This window comes from Rhinatrema bivittatum, chromosome 2, assembly GCF_901001135.1.
Source record: "Rhinatrema bivittatum chromosome 2, aRhiBiv1.1, whole genome shotgun sequence".
Taxonomy (NCBI): domain Eukaryota; kingdom Metazoa; phylum Chordata; class Amphibia; order Gymnophiona; family Rhinatrematidae; genus Rhinatrema; species Rhinatrema bivittatum.
In genome coordinates, this window is record NC_042616.1 from 124,175,176 (window position 1) to 124,185,525 (window position 10,350).

The window sequence follows — 10,350 nt, forward strand, 5'->3', positions numbered from 1 at the left end:
TGGGAGACCAAATGGGAGGGCTCGAAATTGGAAATGTCATCCCAAGACCTTGAATCACAGAAACCTCTGGTTATTCAGCTGGATCGGAATGTGTAAATATGCCTTCATGAGGTCCAGAGAAGCGAGAAATTCCCCTTTTCGAACCGCGGCCATCACTGTCCTCAGGGTTTCCATACGAAAGCGAGGAACCCGAAGGCAACAGTTCACCTTCCGCAGATCGAGGATGGGCCAAAACATGCCCGCCTTCTTGGGGACCACAAAGTACATGGAGTACTGACCTCATCCCTGTTGAGCCTCCGGAACTGGGACAATAGCTTTGAGCTCGAGAAGTCATCGTAGAGTCACCCGAACTGCCTCTTTGCTTGACACTTGAGGCCACTCGGGACGCCACAAAAACCTCCTGGACCGGGCGCGAGAACTCCAGTGCATACCCGTCTTTGATCACTTCTAAGACCCTGCGGTCTGATGTAATTCTTGCCCATTCCGTGTAAAAGTTGGATAATCTGCCTCCGACAGCTTCAACGACGGAATGGGTGCTCGTGGCTTCATTGGGGTTTTTTATTACTCGAATCTTTTCTGGGCTGGTGACCCCCTTGAAAGAACTGCTGTCGCCCCAAAGCAGGTTTAGAAGCAGGAGGTGCGTGGAGTATCTACCCGCTCTGAAGCAGCGAGAGTCCCGAAACCTAGCTCGAGGAGGGAAGATTTTCTTAGAAGATCTTTTATCTTCCGGCAACCGATTGCCCTTGGATTCGGCAAGCAGCTTTACCAGCTGATCCAGATCCTCTGCAAGCACGAGCTTGCCCTTAAAGGGTAGATTACAAAGCTGGGACTTGGAGGACAAATCCGCTGCCCAATTTCGCAGCCAGAGGTGACGCCGCGCTGACACCAAGGACACCAGGCCTCTCGCCGAGGTCCTCACCAGATCATACAAAGCATCTGCAACATAAGCAATGCCTGCCTCTAGGCGGGCGGACTGCAGAGCCCCACTGTCGCTCGTACCGGCCCCGGCAGCCGACTCCTGGATCCAACACACAGGCCCTCTGCATGAGGTTAGTGCAAACCACTGCCCAAAGGCTGAGCGCGTCAACCTCGAATGCTCGCTTCAACTGGATCTCCAGCTTGCGGTCCTGCATATCCTTAAGGGCAGCCGCCCCAGCAACTGGGGTGGTGGACTTCTTCGTGACTGCCGAGACCGCGGCATCCACCTTTGGAATCTTCAGTAAATCCAAAACATCAGATAACGGGTACAGTTTCGCCATAGCTCTGCCCACCTTCAAGCCGGAATCCGGAGTCTCCCACTCCCGGGTCACTAGTTTGCGAACCTTCTTAGGCAGAGGAAAAGATGTTGTGGGAAAAGATGTTCTTCTTGAGAAACCTTAAGTCCCAGAACTTCAAGGACCTGGGGAATAAGGGGTCTTAACTCATCCCACTTGAACAAACGCACCACGCTGGGGTCATCCCCCTTCGCAGGAGGGTCATTGGGCTCATCTGGATCATCAGTATCCACATTAGCCGGATCCACCCGCGAATCTGGGTCTGCCCCTCCTACTACCCCAGAAGCCGGCGTCGCCCCAGACCCTGGGATTGGATCTCGGGTACCCTGGGGAGAATCCCCTGTGGGGGTGAGCATGATCAAGGAGGCGCTGACTAAGGTCCGTACCCCGACCTCTTTTCTCAGGTGGGTCCGAACCTGCCCCCAGGAGACAGGGCCACTTTACCGCTGAGTGTTTCCTTGCCAGGAAAGCCTGGTGCATAAGGAGGACAAATTCTGGGGAAAACCCCTCTGGGTCCCCCTCCCCCCACTGGAGTCAGCTGGGGTGAAATCAGTTCCCCCGGTGAGGTCTTCCCTCACCGGGGCTAGAACAGGCAGATAATCCTCTTCCTGCAAAGCCGAAGGCGAGACAGACATTCCCTTCCCAAGGGAGGAGGCAAGAAGCCCTGAAGAGCCCTCTAACCCCGGGAACACACTGCATATAAGGAAGGCCGCATCTAACGTCTGGCCACGTGACCCACACGCGCGGCAGGCCTGTGAATCTGTTTTCGGTCCCATCTGCAGCAGCGCATTGATAATCTGAAGTAAAATAGAAAAGGGTGCGAATAAAAAAAAACCAAACCATTTGGAGCTGCGACGAGAATTTCAGGCAGGCAGGACCAGAAAAACAGACTTTTCGTGATGCGGGCTAAGACTACCGGCTGAGGAGAAAAAACCGTGCACAGCCGTGCTACGGGAAAGGAGCCTATCTACAGTGAAAATGCAAGGCCCCCACCAGGGAAACGGCGAGTAAACGAGGCACACAGGGGAAAAAACTCACCCTTGCCCTCAGAAAACGACCTGAAGCCCCGGGAGCTGAGGGGAACACTGACAGCTTCCCCGGCCGGCCTTAAAAGACCCGATCCCTCCTGCACTTCTCCTTACCTCAGCACTGAAGACTGTCAGTCAGCCGCAGTGAAAACAGCTTTTTTAAAAAAAATAAACTTTACCAAGACACAGAGAAAAGCTGTTGCAGGAGACAAGGGAGCAGCTGTAGCAGAGACTGTGGTGAGTAGCCAGGAGCCCCTAATCGTCAGACACTAAACTATGGCGGGCAAAACCCTGATAGGAATATCCAATTCCTTGGATGCCCGGCTTCTACTGAGGGATGGCCCACGAAAGCGCCTAACACCTCAGGAAGCGACCGTATAACTAAAGACTGCAGGTGTGCATCTGTACCACCCGCTGGAGTCAGAGAAATACTGAAGGACTGCAGGTGGCACTCTCGTTATTTAGCAGTGCCCAAAGTTCTAATTGATCTCTGACTCCACCTGCTGGTAGGGATACACAACCTACTTTTCTGGACTGATCTGGGTATGTTCAGGAATGCATCAGTTGTTATGTGTAAAGAGTGAGGCATGTACTAAATGGTGTAGCAGATAAAAAACAATTGGTACATCCATTCTATTACTTTAGTTAGATGAGAGCCAGGTCATGATGAATGTAAGCAAAGCAGAAAATAGTCATCAAAAGCAATATAACCTAATAAACGTATTTGCAGCAAACATAAAATAGAAGCAGCTAAGAGAAAAAATTCCCATTGTGCTCGTAGTCCAGAGAAGCCATTTACTTTCACCAAAGCTCTTTCATGCTAAAGTATATATGCACAACAGGGAAGGGAGGGGACCTTAGTGGACGAGAAGAGGATCTGAGGGAAAGGAGGAAGCTGGTGTTAAATTATATTAAAAATGAGAAGAATATCTGTGAACTGTGATGCATCTCTAGTTTTGATGAGTTTGTCTTCTGGCATGGTCTGTTTAGGCATAAAAGGTGGTTTTGTTGTCAAATTTGTTTTGTAATGCTTGCTAAAAAGCAAAAATAACTTACAGGGGGTTAGCCAAATGGATCATTTCCTATAAATTTACACTGTTAGTCATGTTTACTTAATTAGAAATCACAAATGACAACTTTCTAATAATTGCCAAACTGTCAACTTGGGGGGAAACTGAAAGAGAGGGACTATAAATGTGGCAGCATAATGCCACTGAGTTTCAGACTACATAGATGGAATATTCCCAGGAAAGTGTATTGAAAAATTAATTGAGGCTTTATATTTAAGCCAATGTGGGATGCATAGTTTGTTTAAAAATAGCTATAGATCTCATATTTAATAAATGCATTTTAATTGGAAAACTTGCTCAGTTTTCACAGTTCAGATTTGTGCTTATTGATCATGTGCTTATTGCATTGGTAATAAACTGGATGGATTATGTCACTGTCTTCCAACAAAATCCACTTATATTCTAATATTAGTGTTTGCATTTTTTTTCTTTCTAGGGTGAAAATCCTATTTATAAGAGTGCAGTGACGACTGTGGTCAATCCTAAATACGAAGGAAAATGAACACCGCTAGTATAGTGTTAATTCCACAACACTGTATGAAAGAGCAATTTTTTTTTTTTTTTAATTTTTGGGGTTTTTTTAGACACAAGGTAGCTTTAGGGCAATACTGCAGTGATTTTACTAACTCATTATGTTTTGTTTCCTTTGCAGGTTTAAAAAATTGTATAATGTGTAAATTAAACATTTTTTTTTTGCACAAATAGAATTAAAATCTGTGCCACAGGACTGTCAATACGTTTGAGATGGCATAGTTTTCCTTGTCAGCCAAGGTCACATTGTGCCTTTTTTGACCTTGTACCTCCTTTGCTATCCAAACAATGTTGTTATGAGAGAAATACTGAAAACTGTAAATATTAATGTGTGAGAAATAGTCAAAACAATTGGTATGAAGGCCCTGCCTAGCCATGGAGTATTACAGTTATAGTTTTACAAGGGACATTTAGTTTTGAATTTACAGACATTAAAGCCAAATTTACCAGGTTCTGATGAGCTAGCATATTCTTTTAAAATACGTCAGTAGTTGGATTGTCTGAGTAAAATGTCAGATTTATATTCAGAAAAAAACAGAGGGAAAAAGGATCAAAGTCCAAAAACATATAGAACAATCCTTTTAGTATTTTAAATCACAAATGACAATATCATAAAAAAGCTCCAACAAATGTTAATCTGCAGCCTCTCGCCATGTGATGGGCCGCGAGCTGTAATCAGCCTTTAGAGCAATCTGGAATTTTAATCATTTATTGTCCCCTAGGCTGTTGTGGCTGGTTTAAACGTTTCAACTTTTCTGGGCTAAGTATTCTACTTTTAACTACTTTTTCCAAATTATTTGGTGCTTGAAAATTGGGTTCATTAAAATCATTGTGGGATATATTTAAATTTATATTGGGAATAAAAAATTATATAAGGGGACACCTTTTACAAATGACAATAAATGATTAAAAGGATTGTTCTATATGTGTTTGGACTTTGATCCTTTTCCCCTCTCTATTTGTTTCTATTATCATTTGGGGAGGAATTTGCTTCTGATTTTTGTGAAGATTTATATTCAGTAAATGAATTTGGCTGAGGGAAAGGTAAGGTGGGGGAATGAAGTATATTTACTTATTATCTGCATAATGAAACAATAACTTGAACAGGATAGGACTTTAGTTTAAAATTATGTAGCAATATTTCAAGAGCTGATCCTTGTAAGGTAGAGAACACATTGTGTTTGAACTTCAAGCCCAGATTTTGCTAAGAAACCTAGTAGCATTATTTACACGAGGGCCTTAATTCATGTGCTATCTGGGAGTTTTGTTTTTTTTTGTAAATGTTTTTCCTTGGTTAAAAGCCTGGTGCTGTCACATTTCTAATCATGTTTCAGTTATTTAATTGGTTGCCATTTTTGTAACACCATCACTTTGCTTTCAGTCTTACCTGTAACTTTACAGTCAGAGATTGCATTCTGTTGGGACATACATTGACTCTTGTCACTGTCAAAGAAAAGTCTCTTATTTTGGACATACCTTATGGGATCATTGTATATTTGCCTTTTGGATTGCATTTGTTCCACATTAGTCACAATCTTCTTTTAAGTGCCTTTTTATTTTAACAGGAGTTCACTTTTTACAGCAATGTTACTGAATTTATTTATTAAATAAAAGTTCCTAAAAATGATCAAAAGCGGACTTGTTTACTGGGTCATGTGACTTGTAACACTGCATTAATAGTTTTGAATGGCATACTGTGAACCTCAAAAATATTTCCTACATACAATTTTTAAGTGGACTATTTAGAACATGTATTCAAGCGACCATCATAAAGCACTGGGTTCAGTATATCTTATCTGATAACCCATTAGCGAAGCTTTTCTGTGCTTAAAATTGATGATTATCAGTCACTTGAAAACTTTCTGTTTTTTTGTTTTTACAAAGCTTAATCTTGCGAAAAAATATTTTTGCAAAATTGCACTTATCTGATGGGTTATGGCTATAGCTGTACACATATCCTGATGAGCTTTCGACATCTCACTGGTTTATAAGCTATGGCTGTCTGTTTGTTCCAATGATGGATACTTTCCTCTACGCCTATGCCGTCTTAAACGTCCGACACTGCAGCTTTTCGGAGAATGCTACTTCTTCAGGGGTAGCAGCTAACTCCTTGTATCCTCACATATTCTTCATAAGTTATTCAATCAGCTCAGCTCCTGTAGCAAAATATCATCAATTTTTTACTTTACATAATGCAAAGTCCAACTTGCTTAGGCACTCGACTGTACATAGAATGAAAAAATTCTCACCTCAACTTTTTCACGATGATGCTCAGCGCATTTTTGTAATGTCTTCTCTTAGTAATCTTCACGGCGTCTGACACGAGTTCATACATGTTCTAAATAGTCCATTTAAAAATTGTATGTAGGAAATATTTTTGTGATTACGTGGTTTGTTTTTCTTACATTTAGAGGTTCACATAATATAATACTGTGAACCTCGGCATATTCAGTTACTCAAAAGTTCACCTCATGTACCTTTTTTTTTTTTTTTTAAATTCAGAAAAATTGCCAAAATAAAAATGAAATTAGCTGGAGAATATTCAGAAGCAAAGGGGCTATCTTTGTTTGTGAAACTTTTCTGCATAGCCCAAAGTATTTTGCTATGTTTTCCAATCATGGGAGCTTTTTATAAAACTTGTTTCCTAGCGTGTAGCAGATGAACTCAGGACTAATGGGTATAGTGTACTCCTGCTAGCAGTTGGAGAGGATCAGATTTCAATCTGACGTCAGCCCCTAGTACATATACCCCTGCAGGAAGTGCAGCTCTTCAGTATTTTCCTTCTCCATAGCAGTTAGGGACTATCTGCACACTCACAGCATTCGAACAGATTCAAAGAAGAAAATCCAAATTTAAAGAACAAACCTACCTGAAGACGAGCCTCGCTCTCTTGCGGTGATACCCTAGGGTCCCTCCCCCAGTTGAGATTCCCGAGGTGATTTCCGTGGTCCCTCGGAGGTAAGCCTGCGGCAAGGACCTAGCCCCCGACCCTCTGGCGCAGCTGAGAGGCAGCGGGTGCATCCTCGAGCACGGCAATGAAGGTATTTGCCATCTCCCCCCCGCAGCCGGAGACCGCCCGGGACGCAACCGGGAAGCGCCGAAGACAAGGTAAGGTAGAAATCTTCTGCTTGAACCGGTGTCTGAGGATCGAGGAGGAGCACAGGTCGCCACCCGGGACCAGTGCCACCGGGTTGATCCTCCCTAGCAGGGCCAGGCCCCGGTTATTTCCAAGGGTCTACCCACGTGGAGACCCTCCGAGGGGGTCGCCATATTGCCCGCGTGCTTGCCGTCGCCATTTTGGCCCTATTCGCCACACCGCCGTTTGGCCTGAGCGCACAACTCCGACCTAGGCGCACAAAGCACGTGTGCGCATAGCCTTACACGCACATCAGGTCTTGCGCGCATAAGTTACGCGTGCAGAGCCGGGCGCATATCTATGGCTGGGCGCACAGCTACACGCACAACTACACGCTTACCTTAAGCACATCGGTGCGCATAAGAAGTTTACGCGCAGACAGCCATGGCACCTCCAGAAACAGAGATAAAAGCTCAAGGCCTCTGCCCAGCATGCCACATCAGAGCCGCACAAAGCGAGGAGGCTGACGCCCTGTACACCCTTTGCGAGGATGCCCTGGGAGATCCGGTTCAGGGCCAGTCCCACCCAGGCCAGAGTTCTGGCTCCTCAGGGGGTACCCCGGACCTAGCCAGGGGGACCCCCCACAGACAGGGAACCCCAAGGATCCAGCGCCCCTCAGCTTCGACCCAGCTTCGATCTCATGGGTGGAGTTCTTCAAGGGGATTCATTCCTTTGTTCAAATGCAAACTGAACCTCTGACTGTCCAGCCATATGCTCCACCGGAGGACCCTCATGCCCCAGGCCCTTCAAGACCTAGGCACAGGCTTCCACTAACCAGAAGCCCCACCTATGGGGACTCGGACATCTCTGAAGAGGAAGCCGGACCCCTAGAAGAGGGGGAGCTCCCCCCGGGGACAGAGCCTCACCGAACCATGAGACGCTTCTTCACAAAGGACGAGCTCCCGGACCTGGTCAACCAATGCCTGACGGAGCTCGCTATCCCGGGCCCAGGGACTTCGGGGGAACCTAAACCGAACCCCCTGCTGGAGGGTCTCCGACAGACTTCTCGACATTTCCCTCTGTTACAAGCAGCACAACAGCTGATTGACCTGGAATGGAGTGCTCCAGAGTCCACATTCAAAGGGGGGATGAGCCTTGGCAGCCCTGTACCCCCTGGACCCTGCAACCAAAGATCTTCTCGCATGCCCAAGAGTGGATGCCATGGTCTGCGTGGTCTCTAAATGCACCACTATCCTAGTAGAGGGAGGAGCTGCGCTCAATGATACACATGACCGGCGTCTGGAGTCCATCCTCAAACAGTCATTTAACGTAGCCGTTATGTCTCTACAAATTGCGGCTTGCTGCACCGTGGTGACATGTGCCTGTTTATCACAAACCAGGAACAATACCCCTGGAGAATCCATGGAACCAGCAGTATCATTCCTCGTGGACGCTGCTTCCGACCTAGTGCGCACAGCGGCCAGAGGAGTGTCATCTGCGGTGGCGGCCAGAAGGCAACTCTGGCTCCGAAGCTGGTCGGCCGACGCATCTTCCAAAACGCGCCTCACAAGGATGCCATTCAAAGGATCCCTCCTGTTCGGCAGCGAACTAGAGAAACTGGCCGACAAATGGGGTGAATCCCCATTGCCGCGCCTGCCGGAGGATAAGATGAAGAGAAACCAGCGACCCTTCCCCAGGTCCTCTAGGGGCAGAGGTTCACAGCACTTCAATCCTTACAGGAGCAACTATCAAACCCCCCGCCCTACGGGCAGGATCCAGTCCTTTCGGACCAAGCATAACAAGAGGGGAATCAGCTCAGGTGCAGGCCCCAGCCGCAGCCGACCCATCCAAGGGAAGAAGCCATAGGGGGCAGACTAGCCCTATTCTACCGCAGATGGGTCGAGATACATCAGACAAGTGGGTCCTAGCCATCATTAGGGAGGGGTACTACCTGGATTTCCTACAAACCCCTCCAGACAAGTTCGTGGAGTCCCCCTGCCGCGACCCCTTCAAGAGGGCGGCAGTGGAAGGTACACTGTCCAGACTACTGGCCCTCGAGGCCATAACCCCAGTGCCTCCACAGGAAATAAATACTGGACATTATTCCATTTATTTTATCGTCCCCAAGAAAGAGGGAACATTCAGACCCATCCTGGACCTCAAGTCGGTCAACCGCCACCTCAGGATTCCCCGCTTCCACATGGAAACATTACAATCCATTATAAGGGCGTTACAACCAGGAGAGTTTCTCACATCCCTGGATCTTTCGTGTTGTGGCACGACCCTTCGGGCAAGCCACAACACCCCGGACGTTCACCAAGATAATAGTAGTGGTGGCGGCAACACGAAGGAAGGAATCTTCGTTCACCCTTACCTAGACGATTGGCTGATCAGGGCAAAGTCACCGGAGGAAAGCCACCAAGGAACCAGCAGAGAGAGTCTAGGATGGCTACTGGAGAGCCTAGGATGGCTACTGGAGAGCCTAGGATGGGTGGTCAACACACACAAAAGCTCCCTACAGCCCTCACAGTCGCTGTAATACCTAGGAGTCTGATTCAACACCAAAGAGGACAAGGTCAGCCTGATCCCCACAAGGAGATCAAAATTGTGGAACCAGCTGCAAACCTTGCTGAATGATCCTCGTCCCACAGCATGGGATTACCTGCAAGTCCTCGGGCTGATGGCATCCACACTGGAAGTAGTGCCATGGGCAAGAGCCCACATGAGGCCCCTACAGCGCTCGCTCCCTATCACGGTGGAGCCCATGGTCCCAGAACTACACCGTACGTTTATCACTCCTGGGCAGAGTTCGGACCCAGCTACGGTGGTGGCTGCAGGCCAGCCACATGAGCCGGGAATCAAGACTATCCTCCCCAACCTGGACCCTACTCACCACAGATGCCAGTCTACGAGGATGGGGAGCACACTGCGAGGAGTTAACCGCCAAAGGGCAGTGGAACGCAGAAGAGGTGGGATGGAACTTTAACCGCCTAGAGGCGCGGGCAGTCAGACTAGCCTGCCTGCTGTTCGCTCACAGACTTCGAAACAAAGCGGTCAGAGTAATGTCAGACAATGCCACGACAGTAGCCTACATCAACTGGCAGGGGGGAACCAGGAGCCAACAGGTGTCCCTAGAAATAGACCCCCTGATGGCGTGGGCGGAAGCAAACCTCCAGGAGATATCCGCCGTCCACATCGGGAAAGACAACATCACGGCAGACTTCCTCAGCAGGGAAAGTCTAGACCCAGGAGAATGGAGGCTATCATCCACAGCCTTCAAGATGATAGTGAATCGGTGGGGGACACCGGACATGGACCTTCTGGCAAACAGATCCAATGCCCAAGTATCCAGATACTTCAGCCGCGGGCAG

At 47.5% G+C, this 10,350-nt stretch overlaps 1 protein-coding gene across 3 annotated transcripts in view; it reads left to right on the plus strand.

Annotated features, from left to right (window-relative positions):
• Positions 1-5,530, plus strand: part of ITGB1 (integrin subunit beta 1) — a 229,203-nt gene extending 223,673 nt beyond the window's left edge. For all 3 annotated transcript variants that reach the window (XM_029588582.1, XM_029588585.1, XM_029588584.1), the window contains one exon: positions 3,809-5,530. Coding sequence is in view for 1 of the 3 variants with exons in the window: in XM_029588585.1 (XP_029444445.1) it covers positions 3,809-3,874 (66 nt within the window). In the remaining 2 variants the exon portion in view is untranslated. The remainder of the gene's footprint in view (positions 1-3,808) is intronic.
• Positions 5,531-10,350: the final 4,820 nt, after the last annotated feature.